At 51.2% G+C, this 20,396-nt stretch overlaps 2 protein-coding genes across 2 annotated transcripts; both read right to left on the reverse strand.

Annotated features, from left to right (window-relative positions):
• Positions 1 to 8,967: 8,967 nt before the first annotated feature.
• On the reverse strand, positions 8,968 to 9,747 carry LOC147599819 (olfactory receptor 14C36-like). Its single transcript, XM_086753622.1, has one exon. It carries the CDS (start codon positions 9,745 to 9,747, stop codon positions 8,968 to 8,970), a length of 780 nt encoding a protein of 259 aa, XP_086609748.1.
• An 8,773-nt stretch (positions 9,748 to 18,520) lies between these two features.
• On the reverse strand, positions 18,521 to 19,501 carry LOC147599820 (olfactory receptor 14A16-like). Its single transcript, XM_086753155.1, has one exon. The coding sequence runs from the start codon at positions 19,499 to 19,501 to the stop codon at positions 18,521 to 18,523; it is 981 nt and encodes a 326-aa protein (XP_086609281.1).
• Positions 19,502 to 20,396: the final 895 nt, after the last annotated feature.

Consider the following 20,396-nt stretch of genomic DNA (forward strand, 5'->3'; position numbering starts at 1 on the left):
AGTCCCATGTGCCACCCCAGACTTTTGGCATCGGTGGAATAAACGGTGAGGTGTGGTGGGACAGCTCACACTGCTGGAGGTGCTGCAGTGGTGCACACGGGCTTTTCAGGAGAGGCAGGCTGGAATGATCCAGAGGGGGATGCCCTCCGTGTGCAGGAGCTCATCGTGTGTATGGAGCTCATCTGTGGGATGTGGTGAGCCCTTGTGTGTGAGGGTGAGAGGAGAGGCCTGTTGGTGTGACATCCTGGTGGGAGAGGAAGAACCTGTCATCAGGGTAAGGACGTGTAGAGAGGCTTATTTAAGCAACCCAAGGAGGTCTCCAGATCAAAGCTTCCAGGTCTTATTGAAGACTTTAATGGCCCTTATGCCCTTAATGTCTCAGATTCCATTTCTGCTGAGACACCAGGCTAGTGTCACAATGAAGCCACACTCAAACAGCTTCAAAATGTCATGGAGACTGATGGAGCTCCCTGGAGGCTTGCAGCACCCAAATATTGCATGGATCTGTCAAAAATGAGCAGAAGAGTTAAAGGCTGGATATCCAGAGCATGTCCACGTGGATCCCATTTTTGGGTACCTTAAAGAGTAGCTGGCTGGATTTAGCCAGGTTAGGTTGTCCCTGGCCATTCTCTTGGCTTTCTGTGATGAATGGACAGGAGTACTGGACACGAGGAGAGTGGTGGTGGTCTTTGACGTGGAAAGCAGCAAGGCTTTCTGCATGATCCCCCACACTATTCTTGTGGTCAAGTTAGGATCTCATAGTCTGCATGAGTGGATAAGTAGATGGGCAAAATACCAGCTGGGTGGTAAGGCTGGAGAGATGTGGTCAATGTGTGGAACTGTGCTTGGAGGCACCTAGCTAGTAGGGCCCTGCAGGGGTCTATCCTGCTCAGAGGGCTGGGTACCCAGAGAACAACTGGTCTTACTATTAAAGGCTGAAGCAAAGAAGGCATTAAGTACCTCAACCCTTTCCTGATCCTTTGCATCATGCCCAAGAGTGCTGCAATGAATCAGTACCAGTTTTTCAGGAAAGACAGGCTGGAAGGATCTAGGGTGGAGTTCCCTGCAAGTGAAGAAATTAACTTTGTGTATGAAGCTCCTCTGTGGGGCGCGTGAAATGTTTAGTGAGCTCTTGTGGGGAAGGGTCAGAGAAGAAACCAGTAAAGGTGACCTCTCATGGTGGGAGATAAGGAACCCACAGTCACGGTGGAGAAGTTGTCATAGTTTTTTTTTTCCAGATGAGTCTGGCATTTTCTGGAAGGGGAATCCAGCAGGAGGAAAATAGTCCAGGAGGTTTCTGGTGTGACTTGGAACAAGTTGCCCAGCTGCCAGATGGGCCAACAAGGGTAATGCAAACCTGGACCCGATACTTGCAGGCATGGAGACCTGCTCAGGTATGTGCAGACTGGGTGCTGTGATCCTGTGATAGAGGGGTTCCAGCTCCCAAGGGGAGTGAGGAAGGAGGATAGATGCAGATGCTGAATGTCAGAGGAGCAGACTTTGGCCTCTTCTAGGGAGGTGTAGTGGGGATCCAATGGTCACAAGCACTGAGAGGCAGCAGAGCTCACTAGAACTGGTCTTCAAGGATGCACACTCAAATGTTACCAGTCAGAAGCTACTGGAGGGGCTACATCCAAGGGTGCTGATAGAGCAAGATGATGTCACAGTAAGGCCACTCTCCATCACCGTTGAAAGGTCATGGAGACTGGAGGGACTCCCTAACCACAGGCAAAAAGTGTACGTTGCATGCATCTTTCCAAAAGGTCCAGAGGTGGAGCTGCTGAGCTCCACATTGGATGAGGAATATGTCTCCCTGAGGGTGTCCTCTTGTGTTGCTTTTCTGGGTGTGTGAAAGAGAGGTGATTGGATGAAGCCAGGGCTGATAATGCCTGACCATCACCATTGCTTCCACACCTCTGGGTGAGGGGAGAGCACTGTCATTTACCAGGACACCAGCAGGGCTTTCAACACTGCCCCCCACTATATTCTCTTTTCCAAGATCAAACAAGATCAGTGTTCACACAGAGTGAGAGAAAGGGTCATCAGTTTGCTGATCCATGACCTATGAAAAAAAATCATATGAATATACAGACAAGCAGCATCAATATTCTGAAACTGAAGAATTCTTACGCATTTATTACACTGAGATATTTTCCTACACGTTTCAAATTCTGCCTGACATCTTCATTCAGGGGTTGATGCAGTGGCCCACACAGAGGTGGCCACTGCCTCCAGGATACCCAGGGGTGCCTGAAGCTCCTACATGGGACTGGGAAATGTGACCCTGGAGCTATGGGAGCATTTCTGGAGCAGGAGCTGGTGGACAGGTAGGGTAGGCCAAAGCATCTCAGTTGAGACAACTCATTTCAGAGCTCACTCAACAAAGGCCAGAGCAGGGGGTGCTTTGGGGGGGTCTTAGAAACCATGCTTGACACAAAAACATGTTTTCCATTGGTCAAAGGCCATTCACTGTGGGAAGTGGACTTCAGAGGAGGTAAGGTGGACTTAACATACCAGAAATGAGTGTATTTTTTTTTAACCATATCTTTATTTGTTTTTCTTTTTTTTTTTGGCAATTAAGAAACATAGAATCATAGAATCATAGAATGATTAGGGTTTGAAGGGACCTTCAACGGTCATCTAGTCCAACCCCTCTGCAAGGAGCAGGGACATCCCTGACTAGATCAGGTTGCTCAGAGCCTCATCCAGCCTGGCCTTGAACGTTTCCAGAGATGGGGCCTCCACCACCTTTCTGGGCAACCTGTTCCAGTGTTCTAACTCGCATCGTAAAAAAATTTTTCCTAATTTCTAATCTAAATCTACCCCCCTCTATTTTAAAAGACATGATGACTGTCCCTGAAGCAGAAAGTCAGAGGCACTGCTTACAGGCTGAAAATCAAATGTGGAAGTGGCTGTGACAGCATTTGAAGTGTTTCATCAAACAGGATGTTCAGGCACTGCCCCTCATACCCTTGTCAGGGGGATTTGTTCCCTCGTGGGTTGCTCAGGGCTCTTCCTGGGGACAGTGGGATGAGAAGGTGTGTGACGTTGAGTGCAGAACAGCAGTAGGACACCTCCCAGGCTCTCTGGAGAGTGGGAGAGGAGGAAACAAGGCACTGTGGCTGTAAGGAGTTGGTGTCCCCTCAGGGGACTTTAGTGGAAGAGATGGCAGTCCGAGTCAAGTGCACAAGGATTTCTGATCTGTTGGGGGGTCTCAGCCCCAGCAAAGGGACCATCCCCACCACAGGCTGTTCTACGCTGTCCTATGCCTGTGCCTGTTTCTCCACAGATTTTTAACCACCACCCCTGCTTCCCTACTTCACTGTGGCTCCATGCTGTCCCAAGATTTACTGATGACTCTCTGTCCTCACAGACTATTTCCTCAAAAACAAAATTATCATTTTCTGAGGTTTTGCCACTGGCTGTGAGTTCCCCATCACCTCTTCAGCTTCTTCCAAAGTACTACTAATGCTTCCCCATCACCCTAGATGTCCCAACCCCCCAGATCTGCTTGAATGCTCTGTCTCCATATCCCAGAACTGAACAGCATGTCCTCCTTTTTCTGCTGCCTCAGAATCAAAACTGAACCTGTTTCACTTCAGCACTACAGCCCTCCACCCCCTGCTATTTCAAGTCTTCTGTCTTTTACACACTTGCTGGCACACGTACGCTGCTCTCTTCCTGCACTCCCATATCTCACAAAGTTTTCACTCTTCCCGTGCAGTGATGAGACCTCAGCCCAGGTGGTTTGTGCATCCTCCAGGCTCATGGATGTTTCCTGAGGTCCATCCAGGTGCGGGCAGTACAGGAGGGGAGGAGAACAGCATCAGTTCATGGAGCATGCAGGAGCACAGCCACTCCCGGAAGCGAGCAGTCCCCATCTTGTAGGCGTATAAGATAGAAGTGCTTCTATCATCCATGAGGGACCTTCCTTCCTGCCATATACCAAGCACAAACCTTCTCCTCCTCCTTCTCCTCCTCCACTTGTAAACATCAGCTGCTTTCCATTTATGGCCTCAGACATAGTTTAAGGATTTGCTGAAGCCATCAGCCTTTGCCTTGTTTCTCATTGACATCCCCTGACCTTCCCTCCCAGACCTGCACATGGCCAATCGTTGCTGCTCAGGGTCAATCCCTCTTCAGAAGAGACCTTGAGCTTCCTGGATCTTCCTGGTGCTTGTTACAATCTTCTTTGCTTCCTCCAGACCTCATGGTCAACTTTCTTGTCTGTAACAGAGCTTTTATGACCACCTCTTATGAAATGCTTCTCTTTTTCTGTACTCACAGAAAAGCATGATCCAAACAGATGCCGAGTGAAACATCAGCAAGAACCCAGTGAGCTACCTCCATGCCTGTGGCTTCCTGGCAAGGAGCTTGCTCTGCCCCTCTGTAGGAAAAAAAAAAATAAAGAGCAGTTTTCACACCACTTGGGGACACAAAAAGCGACCTTTGCAAGACCACCCTTCATCTGACCCAGTTTAGATGTGTCCTACTAGATGCGGTATCATGCTTTGTGTTGCAAACACTGATTCAATTGGCATTGCTCTGAGTTGCTACTACAGAAGCTGGCTGCTATATTACATAAATTTATATTTAGTCAGAGGAAGGCTTTTTTTTTCTTTTTCTAAATACTGATATTCTTAGAGAAATCACACAAACACATGAAAGATTGAAGGACTCTGACCCAACCAGCTTCGCATCTCAGGAAATGGGATGCTGGCGGCCAAGGGAAGGATGGTTTGGACACTATCCTGGGATTTGGGTAAGGGAAGAATCTTCCCTGTCCCCAACAACCTGTCCTCCTCATTGAGCTGAGAAACTCTGCCAACGAGATCTGAACTCACAGCTGTCTCAGGTAGCTTATGTCTAACTGCAGCCAATGCTGTCCTGCCAGCTCAGGATCTGAGCTTCCATTTGAGTTCAAATCATTTCAATTCACACTACCTCCATCTTCCTTCTAGCACTCACTACTGTATGAAAGAACTGCCCTGGCCCTCCATGCAGGATCGGAAAAAAAAAAATTGATACCTGAAATAAAATTTTTCCCCTTGCTGGATTGTGAATGCAGCCGGCTGGAGACAAGAGACCCAAGGAACTCCACTTCCTGTAAGGCCAAGTAATGAAAATGTCTTGTAGGCTGTGGAACTTAACTGATGGAGAATTTGTGAGTTCAGACAATGGAGCTTGCCTTATTTTTGCCTCTCTCACAGGACATCTAAAGAGGAGTCACACTTCTCTGGACAACACGCTTGGGTGTTCCCAGGAACCTCAGGTGGCACGGGATACCAAATTCTGGGTTCAAGGAGACGGTCCAATGCATCATCTCCATTTCTGCAGTGGTGGCATCGATGCCTGGCTCAAGTGGAGACTGTACATGGATGCTGACTTTTGTGGAGCAATCTTCTTAGACCTCAGAGCTGGCCCTGCTTGGAACCAAAGGAAGGACTAGAGAGCTTCTGAGCACAGGAGAATTCCACCCCAAATTTCCCCAGGAGCCAGACACCCTCACTTCCAGTTGAGTCCTTTCTCTCAGGGCACACTGCAAGGAACAAGCACTTGGAATGAATGGTCGGAAAAGGGACTGCTGATGGTCTCTGGTCCAGCCTCCCACCCAAGTTTGGGTAATCACCAACCATGGGACAGGTTGGCTGTGGCTTTGTTGAGCTGAAACCTGAAAACCTCCAAAGATGGAGATCACAGAGAGTCTCTGCGTGTGCTGCTCCAGAGCAGCACCACCCTTCTAGCCAGTTTTTTCCTAAGGCCCAGTGTGAAGCTCCCAGGAACAAGCTTCTAGCTCTTGTCCCTGCCATACCACCTGCCACTGCAGAAAATCTTGGCCCTACCACCTGCCTAGACAGGTGTCACCTGCTTTTAGATTGCCCTGCGCCTCCCCTTCAGAAGACTAAAGAGCCCCAGTTCCCTCAGCCTCTCCACCCAGCTCATGTGGCCCTAACCCCATCATGACAGACTTCCTCTGGACTTTCTCCTGATTTTCTTTTCTAAATGGGAAACCCACCGACTCATAGGGCATTCCCCATAACTGCAATGCTCTTCTCCCCAGGGCACTCTTCAGCCAGTCAGGTCACAGCCTGCCCTGCTGCATGAGGTTGTTCTGCCCCCAATGCAGACATTGACCCCTTTGCCTTGTAAAACTTCAGGTTTCTGTTGCTTAAGGCCCCACGTGTGTCAAGGTTCTTCTGGACTGAAACTCCAACACAACATGTAAGGTTTGTGGGCCGATGCCTCAAACAAGAGAACAATAGGAGGAGTTGCAGAACACTACAGGTAATGAAAGACATTGATGTGTGTGATGGAGCTGCTGCCCAAGGTGAAAAATACCACAGCAAGCATCTCAGAAATACCAGAATAGAGAACAAAACAAGGAACGTACAGCCAATGGGGAAAGGGTTAAATGTGTAGATTGCTTTTTTTTTTTTTTTTTGAGTGTATTACAACAGTAACAGAGAAGACCTTGGGTGCAGGGAATTAAAAGGGAAGCAAAGGATATGGTCAGGGCTCTTTGAGGGCACCTGTGAAGCAGCCCTGATCCCTCTGTGAATTATTTCTGTGGTCAAGCAGATCCTGAGGTCTTTCCCTAATTTGAAAACATGAAAAGGGAGGAAGGACAGCATCATGCAGGCTGGAAAGGACCTCAGGGTGGGTCTCAGCCAACCTTCTGCTCAAATCAGGGCAAGACCAGATTACTCAGGGCTGTACCCAAACACGTCTTAGTGACAGACGGGACAGAGTTGACACATATAGCTGGGAAACAGCTTCCAGCACTTGACTATCTTCAAGTTGGAAATTTTTTTCTCTATATGTAACCTAAGCCTCGTGTTCAGCTCATTGCCTTCTGTCCTTGTGTCTTGTGTATGATGGATGTGAGCCTGACTCACTCTTCCTGGAAACAGTGCAATGCTGCTGCATGTTCCCCCAAGATCCTCCTTTCTCCAGGCTGGACAAGCCCAGCTCCCTCAGCCTCCTCTCAAAGGCAAAGTACTCCAGCCCTCAACCATCTCTGGGGCCCTTTCCTAAACCTGCTCCAGTTTGCCACCATCTTCCCTATACTGGCCTCTGATATCAGGACACAATATTTGGGAAGGGGCTCATGATCTGGTCAAACAGCCCAGGGCACTGCTCTCCTCCCTTTCTACCAGGGCACACAGCTGTCTCCTGTCCAGCTCACTGTCCATCAGAACGTTTCCCTCAGAGCTGCTCCCAGCCAGGCAGCCCCAGCCTGTGCCCTGGCCAGGGTGAGGGCCCTGCAGAGACAGAAACGGGCACTTGTCCTTGTGGGATTTCCTGATGGTTTTTGGTAATATGTGCTGTCCTGCTTCTTGAACCCTTTCCCTGAGCACAGATGCCTGGAGACCTTTCCAGGAAAGACTCAGGTAAAGACTGAGACAGCCTCACTGAGTCCCTCAGCCCCTCCTGCATCTGCTGTCGTGAAATCCCCCTCCCCATTCACCAGCAGCCATGCATTTTCCATGTTCAGTCTCAGTCTCTAAGGAACAATCAAAGCTCTTCTTTTTGCTCTTGACTTCCCTGGCAACCAGCATCTCCAGGTGAGCTTTGCCTTTCCTTCAAACATGACTCCACAGTGAATGCAATATATAGGTATTTCTCCTTTGCCTCTGTCCTTGTTGACACCTCCTGGCAGCTGCTTCACGGCCCCTGTCAGTGTCCTGCCCCTGTGCTGGCTCAGCCCCGCTGCCCATACACAGTCCCACAGCCTCACTGGGCAGGCTCGGTATGGGGAAGGGTACCCTCAGGGGTGGGGAAATGTCCCCCCATTATGATCCCAATGACAGCCATCAGATCACAGCTCCCCCGTGACCTTCCGATTTTTACAGCTTCCCCCAGCACCCAAACCCTGCGGTGCCCCAGCCATGTCCAATGTGGGGCTTCGCAGACTGCCCTGCTCTGGGGTCTGTCGGGATCTGGGAAAGGACAGAGTCCAGGCAGGGCTGGCCGTTCCCCCAGACCAGCCCTTGGCCCAGCAGGAGGATGGAGATGGCCTCGCAGCAAAACTGCCCTATAAACCTAGGGTGAGCAGCCCGTGCTGGAGATGGCCAATGAGCGAGGCTGGGGGGTGATAAAACCCCTGGGCCACTTTCCTGCTCTTTTCATGCCATCAAGGGCATGGACCAGGCTCTTCTCTCCTCTAGCAGCATGTCTTTGGTCCCTTCCACAGGCACCTGCACTGCAACACTAGCCCCTGGTGTGAGTCCTCACCCGGCTTGGTCACACAGTACAAGCCACAGACTGAAGTTTTCCTCTCCTGAGAGCTTTCCAACTCAGCCCAGCTCCCTCCAAGCTCTTCCCACTTCCCTTGCCTTCTCTCCATATCCTCTGCCCTCTCACCAGCACAGCCCAGTCTGGGCTGGTCCCACAGCGGTGCCAACCAGTGGGCATGGCAGAGCTCTGGCCACTCACCCCACAACCCCAGCCCCTCTGAAGGGCACGGCAGCTTTTGGGGTGCAGCAAGGGCTGAGCTCCAGAGGTGGAGTATCCATGGGAGAAAGCAAAGGTGGTTACTTGCATCCAGTGTCCCCTTTTCTCTTCTCCAGGAAATCCTGAGAGGACTGCAGCCCTTCTGTGTCAGCCCATCTCCCCAGGCCAGCACAAGCACCCCGACCCTAGAGGTCCTCAGGCAGTGAGGGAGCAGGCTGCCCTCAGCCAGCAGATTCAGGAAGGCACTTTCACATCCTATTCCCTCCAGCTCTACAAAGATGGTTCTCAGACAAAAAAAAAAGTCAAAGCAGGTTCATTTATTTTCCTTTAATATCCAGAGACGTTGGCTCCTCATTTACACAAATCTCTGGGCCACACAAGATGAGTGAATACTTAAGTGGGAGGGGATGAATAATGATGTTTCTGATTGACAATACATCACCACAAGTGGAAACAGGAAAAAATTATAAGGAAGGAAAGACAGGCTTGGGCAGTCATGGCATACACAGAGAGTTATCTGCAGAGGAAAGCAGACAGGAAGGACAAACGTCCAATCGTTTTCCACAAGGCATCCTTGAGTTCCAGATTCCTGATGCTGTAGATGAGGGGGTTCACTGCTGGAGGCACCACTGAGTAAAGCACGGCCAGCACCAGATCTGTGTATGGAGAGGAGACAGAGGGGGGCTTCAGGTAGGCAGACACTGCAGTGCTGATAAACAGGGAGACCACAGCCAGGTGAGGGAGGCACGTGGAAAAGGCTTTGTGCTGTCCCTGCTCAGAGGGGATCCCCAGCACAGCCCTGAAGATCTGCACATAGGACAGCACAATGAAAAGAAAACAACCCCAAAACAGAAAAGCACTAAAAGCAAGAAGCCCAACTTCCCTGAGGCAGAGGTTTGAGCAGGAGAGCTTGAGGATCTGGGGGATTTCACAGAAGAACTGGTCCACAGCATTGCCCTGGCAGAGTGGCAGTGAAAATGTATTGGCAGTGTGCAGCAGAGCATAGAGAAACCCACTGCCCCAGGCAGCTGCTGCCATGTGGACACAAGCTCTGCTGCCCAGGAGGGTCCCGTAGTGCAGGGGTCTGCAGATGGCAACATAGCGGTCATAGGCCATGACAGTGAGAAGAAAATATTCTGCTGACACTAAGAAGAAAAAAATAAAGACCTGTGCAGCACATCCCACATAGGAAATGGCCCTGGTGTCCCAGAGCGAATTGGCCATGGCTTTGGGGATGGTGGTGGAGATGGAGCCCATGTCGAGGAGGGAGAGGTTGAGGAGGAAGAAGTTCATGGGGGTGTGGAGGCGGTGGTCACAGGCTATGGCAGTGATGATGAGGCCGTTGGCCAGGAGGGCAGCCAGGTAGATGCCCAGGAAGAGCCAGAAGTGCAAGAGCTGCAGCTCCCGTGTGTCTGCAAATGCCAGGAGGAGGAACTCAGTGATGGAGCTGCTGTTGGACATTTGCCTTTGTGCATGATAACTTGTCCATGGATTAAAAGGCACCTCACTGAACACAGGTTATTCCATTTCTCAGGCAAAACCCAGCAAACTGCCTTCCAGGAAAAACTTGTGTAGGTCCCTCTCATGAACTTTGGTTGGTTCTGGCTGATGATGCCATTGGGAGCAGGGGGCTTTGCTGTGGCTCTGCAGGATTCAGTCTGGTCCTGCAGCAATAGGAAAACAGGAACATGGGCTCATCTCAGCTGAAATGCACTCATGATATCAAAGAGCTTTTCAGCATTATTGCTCCCAGTTCACACAACTGAAGAGCAAAGCTGTGGGGATTTTTTTTCTGCTTCTGTTCTAGTACCCACCACACCTGGGGAGTGTTTTTAAGGGAGAAATCTTTGGCATTTTTGCTGCACTCCAGGTGAAACCTTGTGGGTCCCAAGAGGCAAAGGGACACAGTTCCTTAATGCAGAGGGAGGACAGCCGCTCTGTCCATCAGTCGTGGTCTCAGCTGCCCTCTGCCGCCACATTTTTGAGCTGGGGGACAGTCACACCCAGGTGTTCTGGACACTGCTGAGGACAGAGGAATCCAGCTTCTGAGTTCAGATCTCCAAACCCCTCACCTTGTCTCGTCGTACCCAAGGAGGATTTCATCTCTCTCCTCCCAGCCATGGACACAGATGGCTCATTGCAGCTGCCAGCACACAGCCCTACGGCAGCATTTCCATGGCCTTAGCACTGCGCTGTCTTCTCCATGGGGCTACTGGGTAACTCAGCAATGCCATGGAAGTGCTGTGCCCTTCTGGAGGGCAGCCTGCAGCACAGCAGCACCCCCCAGGCAAAGAGTCTAATCTGCTGGGTGGAAAAGGAGACCAGAGGTTTCTCTTGGAAGGCATCTGCACAGCAGAGAATGCAAGGGAGGTATCCAAATCCCCCCTGCCATGGCATTCCCAGGAGAAGTTCCATCTCGATCCCTGCCCATGCCTGGAGCTCTCTCTGCTGGCAGCTGTTCCTCTGTCCCCACCTCTCTGCTCTGTCAGTTCCCACAGACCTCATCCCACGTGCTGTGTGCTCAGCTTTGCTTGCAGACACCTCCTGGCAGCAGGGCACTGCTCAGGGACATCTCTGTGCGTGCAGGGGAGTCACTCAGACAGAAGTCCTAACAAGAACTGGGGTCTCAGCTCCTTCTCCAGAATGGAGAAATCAAATCCCATCTCCCACTGACCACCCAGCCCACCAAGAAGAGAAAACTCACAGCCCAGACTGTTTCCCTTTCATGTAGAGGTTGCCTTCATGTGCTTCTTTAAAAGTCCCCTGGGAAATGTCCTGGGGCTGACGTGGAGCTGTCAGCAGCCCTGACCCACGTAGCACCCTCTCAACAGGAGAAGCACCCTGCCCTATGGCTGCTGGGGGGGTCACTTCTTCCACCCCCTGCTCCTCCCCACAACTCCATGGGGAATCTCCCCAAGCAGTCTGAGTGCTGGCCATGGCAGGCAGCGGAGTCCCTGCCCCAGCAGGAACCCTGCTCTGAAGGACAAACCTGAGCATCCCCGGGTGCTCACCCAGCTTCACTCACCTGTAGCCGTCCCCAGGAGAAGGCAGCTGTCATGCCTACTCCCTCTGACAGTGGGGAAGCCTTACTCTGCACTATGTCCTTCTCTACACCACAGAAAAACAAGAATCCTCCTTGAAGATGCCATAGGCTGTGGGGGGTGCAAGCTTTCAGAGATGCCTCCAGGAAAACCAGCTGCATCACCATGCCCCTAGGGACTTACTGTGCCAAGGGCTGTGAAGATTTCTCCCCTAGTGAACACTCAGCTCTCGTTCCACTCCACACAGCTTCCTCTCTCTGCCGCATTTATCTTCTCAGCTCCTGCAGGCAATGCCCTCAGCCCTGCTGCACTTGGCAGAGGAGCTGCTCCTGGGCAGAGCTGTCTCTCTGCAGCGCTGCCCTGTTACCAGCAGCTCCCTCCATCCCAGGAGCCCGGCCCAGCTCAGCAGCAGAGGCCCAGCCCAAGGCAGCACTTTCTCTGTCCCCTCGGGGCTCCCTCCAGCTGTCCCTGGGGCTGCAGGGAAACCTGCTAGGAAAGAGCCTGAAGCCATCGCTTATAATCCCTCCCTCAGCTGCGGAGAGACGCTTCTTTCCAGCAGTGACATTTATCCAAATGTGACAAATAGGTCTAAACATCACTTTTTTTTTTTTCCCTATTATTAGGCAGGACACACAGGCAGGGATCTTCTCTGCTCCTGATGAGGGATAGGATTCAGCTGAGTCAATCAAAGCATCTCACCCTGCGTTTCTGTTGCTGGCACTGGAAGGGGGCTCAGCTCCCTCCCCTGCCTGTTCACAAGCCCACAGGAGGTGGGATTCCTCTGGCCTCCCTTCAGGCATCCATTTTATAGGCACCTGCACGTGAGCTCCTTGTCTCAGCTCCCATGGTAATTAATGAAAATTGAGGTCAGGAGTTGGGTGTTCTGGTGAAATACCTGGTGGCATTTGACACACTAGAGGTTGTCCAAGGCATGTGCAAGACAACTGCACTGTCCCTCTTGACTATTTTCATGTCAGCCTGTGCTGCCATCTGACCACACGGCGTCCTGTGTCACAGGGAGAGCCAGGTTCCTCTCTGTCTGTTCCATCGGCCCAGTTGACTACATCTCCATTGACTACAAGGACGGGTTTTCACCCCCACATTGCCCAAGCAAATTCCGGGCAGTTACTCTGCTTAATGTCCAAATCGAGGCCTGTAGCATTAGGTGAGCTGCCAAGGCTCTCACACACAGCCAGCTGCGGCTGGCATGTGCAGCACAGGAAAGCCATCCCCACTCAGAGTGAGCGTGTGACAGACAGCCCAGACAGCCCTGCAGACAGGTTCGGTGCCTCTGTGCGAGCCACTGATTGCCACCACTGCAGTGGGCAAGGTCTGTCCCTGCTCAATCCATCGGATGCTGGGTAGTCCAGGAACACAAGGCATAGCACACTGGGGTCTCCACTCATGTGTCTGCCTTCTCAGGCTGCTGGGTGCCCTTGATGACAGAGTCAAGGAGCAGACCAACAATTTTCACAGTGGGCCTGTCAGCAGCACCTTGCCATTCATAGAGAACAGCTTCTCCTTCACCAAAGGCCCTCAGGGGCAGCAGAGACACCACTGACAGCAAACACACCTCTTTCCAGATCTGCTCTTTTCAGCCTTGTATCTCTGTGCTTGGGGCCCACAACATTTGCTCAATCTCTTGGCATCCAATTTCAGATTTGTATTTCCATCACTGTTGACTCTGGCATGTCTCTGCTCTGAAGTAAAACCTTTGCAAATAGGTCTTGGACACTTGGTACCAAGTTTCCCTAAGGAAAATCAGAGCGTGGCCTGGTGCTACACCTGAGGTGCTACAGCCCAAATGTGCACTGCTGCCCTCAGCTAGGATGAGCTGGAGCCTGTGGTTTTTGACATCATAAAATCCTGGAATCATAGAATGGTTTGGGTTGGAAGGGAACTTAAAGACCACCTAGTGCCAACCCCGCTGCCCTGGGCAGGGACATCTTCCACTAGACCACGTTGCTCAAAGCCCTGACCAACCTGATCTTGAACATTTCTAGGCATGGGGCATCCACAGCTTCTCTGGACGACCTCTTAAAGTGGTTCACCATCCTTGTAGTGAAGAATTGCTTCCTTATATCTCATCTAAAGCTAGTCTGTTCCTTTTGAAGTCATTACTCTTTGTCCTATCACTACATATCCTTGTCAAAAAACCCTCTCCAACTTTCTTAGAATCATAGAATGGTTAGGGTTGGACGGCACCTTCAAAGGTCATCTAGTCCAAACCCCCTGCAAGGAGCAGGGACATCTTCAACTACATGAGGTTGCTCAGAGCCTCATCCAGCCTGGCCTTGAACGTTTCCAGGGATGGGGCTTCCACCACCTCTCTGGGAAACCTGTTCCAGTGTTCTACAACTCTCATTGTAAAAATTTTTTCCTAATATCCAATCTAAATCTACCTCCCTCTATTTTAAAACCATTACCCCTTGTCCTATTGCAACAAGCCCTACTGAACAGCCTCTCCCCATATTTCTTGTAGGCCCCCTTCAGGTACTGGAAGACCGTGATCAGGTCTCCCCGGAGCCTCCTCTTCTCCAGGCTGAACAGCCCCAGCTCTCTCAGCCTGTCCTCATAAGAGAGGTGCTCCAGCCCTCTGATCATCTTCATGGCCTTCCTCTGGACCTTCTCCAACTGGTCCATGTCCTTATGGTGGGGGCTCCCGAAATGGACGCAGTCCTGCAAGTGCGGTCCCACCAGGGCAGAGTAGAGGGGCAGAATCACCTCCCTCGACCTGGTGGCCATGCTCCTCTTGATGCAGCCCAGGATGTGATTTGCTCTCTGGGCCATAAGTGCACATTGCCGGCTCATGTTGGGCTTAATGGAGTAACTGCCGTTGTCTTTTCTGAGCGCTCCATGGAAGTTTCTGGATGTAGAAGCCCGGGCCTCCATGGGGACTTTAATGACCCTGGAATTTCTGGAAGAGGAACACAGCAGCATGCAAACACTCCAGGTGGCTTTAGGACAGCTTATTGTTACAGCTGCCAGATGGGTCAACAAGGGCAATGCAAACCTGGATCTGATATTTACAGAGAATGAGGAGCTTGTCCGTGGTGTGAAGATTGGCTGTTGTGACCCTGAAACAGTGAGATCTGAGGTGCTCTGAGGAGTGTGGAACAACAGAAGAAGTCTGCAGATTCTTGTCATCAGTGGAGCAGAATTTGGCATATTCTGGGGAGTTCTAGTGGGGATCCCATGGTCAGCAGCACTGATGGACAGCTGTCGTGGTTTTGTTAGTGAGGGGGGGCCTAAGGTGGTAGCTTCTGTAGGAAATTGCTAGAAATCGCTCCTCTTTGTTCAGTGGACTCGGCCAGGCCTAGGGCGGACCTGCTGCTGGCCAAAGCCGAGCCGATGGGTAGCAGAATGTCCCGTGATAATGCCTTTGTGATAACGTATTTAAGAATGGGAAAACAGAAAAAATAAGAGAAGAGAAGATGTGAAGAAGCTGAACGGGGGCAGAGGTGCAGAGGGGCAGGCGCAGGCCTCATGGGCCTTGCAGGCCTCACCCTCTGGCCTCTCGCCAGGCAGCTGACTGGGCCTGACTCGGCCCGGCCCAGCCGCAAGAAGTGGAAAGGAGATGAGAAGTGAATAAGATGTAAAAAAAGATCCTGAGCGACATCTACCAGCCTGTTGTGAGGAACGGCTGCAGACGCCAAGGTCAGTTCAGAAGGAGGGGGAGGAGTAATGCGGCTCCTGGCCAAGATTGCCCTGCAGCCTGTGGTGACGACCATGGTGGAGCAGGTTGTCCCCCTGCAGCCCATGGAGGTCCACGGAGGAGCAGAGATCCACTTGGAGCCTGTGAAGGACCCCGTACCGGGGGAGGTGGATGCCTGAGGGCAACTGTGGCCTATGGAGGGCCCGCTGGGACAGCTGTTCTAGAGGGACTGCACCCCATGGAAGAGATGACCCACGCCGGAGCAGTTCCACGAAGGACTGTGGCCCGTGGGAGGGACCCCACGATGGAGCAGGGGAGGAATGTGAGGAGTTCTTCCCCCAACCATGAAGCAGCGGCGTGAAACAACGTATGATGAACTGACTGCAACCCCCATTCCCTCTTCCCCCCTGTGCCGCTCGGGAGGGGAAGGTAGTAGAGATAATGTTAAGCTTGGGAAGAGGGAGGGGTGGGGGAGGTTATCTTGTTCTCTGTCTCATTATCCTGCTGTTTGTAGTAATAAATGAATAGTTTTCCCCAAGTCGAGTCTGTTTTGCCCGTGACAGTAACTTTAAGGATTTCTCCCTGTCCTTATCTCAAACCTTGAGCCGTTTTTCATTATATTTTCTCTCCCTGTTTTCTCGGAGGGTGGGGGGAGCGAGAGAGAGAGGCTGCATAGTCTGGTCTCTATCAGGGCTGAACTACGACAACAACAAAGCTTAGTGTACCTGGTCTTGAAGGACAGCGTCCTCCAAGCACAGGTATTATCTGTTTCAAAACTCAGTTGAAATTTGAAAGGGAGTTCAAGGGCATTATAATAAGATTTTACTAGTTTAGAAACAATTAAAGAAGAAATAAAGTTAATATGTGGACCCTGCTGAATTCAGTAAGAGTAGGTGGAAATAGATCTGAGATACTTCATGTCCTCTTTGCCTCATATTTCACCAACAAATTATCCTAAGCCATTGTGCCTCATGGCAGGACTCTATAGGAACACAACCAATGATGGACAGGAATCAGATCAGAGGTTACTTGAGAAACCTCAAATATTACCAGTTAGAAGAAATCATATGTGTAAATCTATATTTATCTTGAGGGAACGTGTCAACAGCTTGTTCATCATTGTCCATGGTTGATGAAAAAGAAATGAGACTCTAGAGAACAGTGCCCAAGTTCTCAGAATGAAGTCTTCTTACACATTTGTTACCCCAATGTCTCTTCTACATGTTTCAAATTCTGCCTGATATCTTCATTCAGGGGTTGATACAGTTGCCCACACAGAGGTGGCCAATGCCTCCAGGATACCCAGGGGCACCTGAAGGCCCTACATGGGACTGGGAAATGTGACCCAGGGCTGATGGGAGCATTTCTGGAGCAGGAGCTGGTGGACAGGCGGGAACTGAATGGAGGAATTGAATTATGCCCAGAGACTTGGCTTGTTAGGGCATTTTGCATGTTAATGAGGCCTCTGCTGCCAATTCCTGAACTGCAGGTACTGAAAGTGGATTCAAGAGGCCTCTAGAGCAGTAAAAGTCCGCAGCAAACCTCCATGTCTCTGGGGATGTCAGTGGGCCCAACTGATGGCCATCACTGAAGAGACCATGAAGGAATGAGGAGGTAAGGTTGCTGTCCCTGCGAGCTGGTGAAGTAGGAAGTCACAGGCACTGCTTACAGGTTGAAAATCCAGTGTTAAGACAACTGTGAAAGCCCTTGACATGTTTCGTGGAGCAGGATGATCTAGTAGTGACCCCATACCCTGGGCAGGGGGATCCTTTCCCTCATGGGATGCTGAGGGCCATTCCTGGGAGCCAGGAGATGTGAGGGTGTGTGATGCTGAGTGCAGGAGAGCAGTAGGACACCTCCCAGCCTCTATGGAGAGTGGGGAATGGGAAAAAAAAGCCTTGTGGCTGTAAGGAACTGGTATACTTGTAGGGGTCTCACTGGAAGACACAGTAGCCACAGTAGAAAGGAAAAGGATTTCAGTTCTGTTGGGGGGTTCCAGTCTCAACAAAGGGACCATCTCCACCCCTGCTTCCCCACCTCACTCTGACCCTACGCTGTCCCAATTTTTACTGAACTCACAATGCCTGTGAACTCCCCATCACCCATGCAGCTTCTCCCAAATACCTACTAATGCTCCTTGACTAACCAAAGTGTGCCAACCCCCTGACTCACTAGAAACCTTCTATTTAGCTTTGTGTCCCAGCCCTGAACCGCACATCATCCTTCTTCTGCTGCCACAACATCAAAACAAAACATATTTCACTTGAGCATGACACACTCCCACCCCTCGCCATTTCACATCTTCTTCCTCTCTTTTACACACACACTGGACACACACACCCCCACTGTATCCCTGCACTCCCATGTGTCTCACAATCTTTCCTCTTCCCCTGCAGTGATGGGAACTCAGCCCAGGAGGCTTGTGCTTCTTCCATGCTCATGGATGTTTCCTGAGATCCAGCCAAGCATGGAGAGTGAAGGAAAAAAACAGAGGTGTCGGGCCTGAAGGCAACTCACGGTATGGAGACAGAGGACAGTGTCTCCATGTGTCCCTTGTGCCTGTCTCCCAGACATCCTTCTTGTCCACTGCCAACAAGTCGTTCCATGCCAGGCCCTCTCCCAGGAAAGACTCCTGGCCCAGGGGCTCCTCAGGCTGCTGCAGCTCCCCAGCAATAGAGAAAGCTGCCCCGAGCTGGTGCATTCAGAAATAGGTTTCTCTTGGTCATTGATCCCCTCCTGGAAGCACAGAGTTGCTCCTTTGCTTAACTCCAGGGATGTCCTTGCCCCTAGAGAGCCTTTCCCTAGGGCAAACTTTCCATGCTGACCTGACATGCTGCCCCTGTCCCCTCCCTGTGCTCTCCACATGGCCCTGAGCTGCTGGCACTGCTCTGCAGAGTGAGGAGGCTGTGGTGAGAAAGCCATGGGGTGACAGTCCCAGGCAGATCTCTGTGTGGAATGTCGATCATTCACCATCTCCAGGGGAACCAGACACTCACATGTTAAGGCTCAGCCCAGGCCCGTTCTCAAACAACTTGCCCCACGCCCTCCTCCCCTCATCCCATGGAGAAACCCAGGACAGTACCACGGCACTGTGGGGGCAATTCCTTCAGCCTGACCTCAGCTTTGGAAGAAGAGCCCAACCTCCAGACATTGATATTTTAGAAACCCTCTGTTATTACAGTGATGCAACATGGGAGGCTAGCTGGACCATTGTGTCAGACACACGTGAACAGACCTCGGGGTCAGACAGGCTGGGTCCATGCCTCTGGTGAAGTAGAGTGCATGTAGGCATGGGGAAACATGCTTGTCACAGATAAAATGTCCAAAGCACAGGAGAATTTGCAGTCACTTGTGTAGAGACACGGGCAGCTTAATGCTTCAGAGAAAGAGCTGATTGAATCAGCTTCTGCACTGTGTCTTTCAGCTCCTGGTTCCTCATACTGTAGATGAGAGGGTTCACTGTGGGGGGCACCACTGAGTACAGAACTGCAACCACCAGATCCAGCAATGGGGAGGAGATGGAGGGGGGCTTCAGGTAGGCAAAAATGACTGTGCTGATAAGGAGGGAGACCACAGCCAGGTGAGGGAGGCACGTGGAAAAGGCTTTGTGCCGTCCCTGCTCAGAGGGGATCCTCAGCACGGCCCTGAAGATCTGCACATAGGACACCACAATGAACACAAAACAGCCAAATGAGAAACAGGCACTGACCACAACAAGCCCAACTTCCCTGAGCTGGGAGTCTGAGCAGAAGAGCTTGAGGATCTGGGGGACTTCACAGAAGAACTGGTCCACAGCATTGCCTTGGCAGAGTGGCAGTGAAAATGTATTGGCAGTGTGCAGCAGAGCATTGAGAAACCCACTGCCCCAGGCAGCTGCTGCCATGTGGACACAAGCTCTGCTGCCCAGGAGGGTCCCGTAATGCAGGGGTTTGCAGATGGCAGCATAGTGGTCATAGGCCATGATGGTGAGAAGACAGTACTCTGCTGACATCAGAAAGAAAAACAGAAAGACCTGTGCAGCACATCCTGAGTAGGAGATGACCCTGTTGTTCCAGAGGGAATTGGCCATGGATTTGGGAACAGTGGTGGAGAGGGAGCCCATGTCGAGGAGGGAGAGGTTGAGGAGGAAGAAGTACATGGGGGTGTGAAGGTGGTGGTCACAGGCTATGGCAGTGATGATGAGGCCGTTGGCCAGGAGGGCAGCCAGGTAGATGCCGAGGAAGAGCCAGAAGTGCAAGAGCTGCAGCTCCCGTGTGTCTGCAAATGCCAGGAGGAGAAACTCAGTGATGGAGCTGCTGTTGGACATTGGATTCCTCTGGGCATGGGAACCCCTGTAAGGAGGAAAAGTCATTGCAAGCTCAGAGAGACTGTTCTGAGCAAAACTAAAGAAGTTTTTTTACAGACTCTTCCCTTCCTAAAAACTCTGTCCCGTTTTTTTTTTTTCTTTTTTCCATTTCTGAAGACCTTCCTTCATCTCTGTTGCTGAAGCTCTGGTCTGGTGCTGGCTGAATGTGCCATGAGGAGCTGGGCCTCTGCCCGCTGGCTGCCCAGGTGTCAGCCCTGTCTGCAGCAGTGAGTTCATGGGAACGGTGGAAGCAGGGGCCAGCTCTGGTGTTCAGCTTTGCCAGATGAAACCACCCCAATGCAGAAGGGCTTGTCAGTATCTGCACTCCCTGTTCTAAGAAATGAAGATGGTAGGAAAAGCAGATGGAAGCTCAAAAATTGAAAAAAATCCCTCTTTTTTTTTGAAGAGTTTTTTAGCATGTGAGTGAATCTCAGCATTTCTTCTGCACTCAGGGAGAACAGAGTGAATCCTGCATACGAAGAGGATTGCCTGTGGCTTAGAGCAGAGTGAGGGGAGCTGCTCTGTCCATCAGTCACTGGTGATCTGGGCTTGCAGCATTCTGAGTTTGAGGGCGAGTACACTGCTGTGTTTTTGTGAGATGCCAGCAGACACTGCTGAGAGCACAGGGATCCACTGTAGAGCACTAAATATCTCACCCTTACTCAAGGTCTCAGCACCTCGCTTCTAGCCCAGCTCAACAGCATTTCTTTGGTCATAGCATCTCTGTGCTTATCCATGGGAATTTCAGATAACACAAAGATGTAAGAGACAGTTTGGCATGCTTGGGGGAAACTCACAGCATAGAAGGACACCTAAAAATTTATGTAAGAGTTTTCATGATGGTATCTCACTGAGGGAAAACCAGCCCATGCCCCATCCCACAGCCTGCAGTGCCCACAGC

This window comes from Chlamydotis macqueenii, chromosome 8, assembly GCF_036417535.1.
Source record: "Chlamydotis macqueenii isolate bChlMac1 chromosome 8, bChlMac1.mat, whole genome shotgun sequence".
NCBI classification, from domain to species: Eukaryota; Metazoa; Chordata; class Aves; order Otidiformes; family Otididae; genus Chlamydotis; species Chlamydotis macqueenii.

Bases quoted from the DNA above. Each gene is read 5' to 3' on its own strand.
- LOC147599819 (XM_086753622.1), bottom strand. From the start codon at position 9,747: ATGAACTTCTTCCTCCTCAACCTCTCCCTCCTCGACATGGGCTCCATC.
- LOC147599820 (XM_086753155.1), bottom strand. From the start codon at position 19,501: ATGACTTTTCCTCCTTACAGGGGTTCCCATGCCCAGAGGAATCCAATG.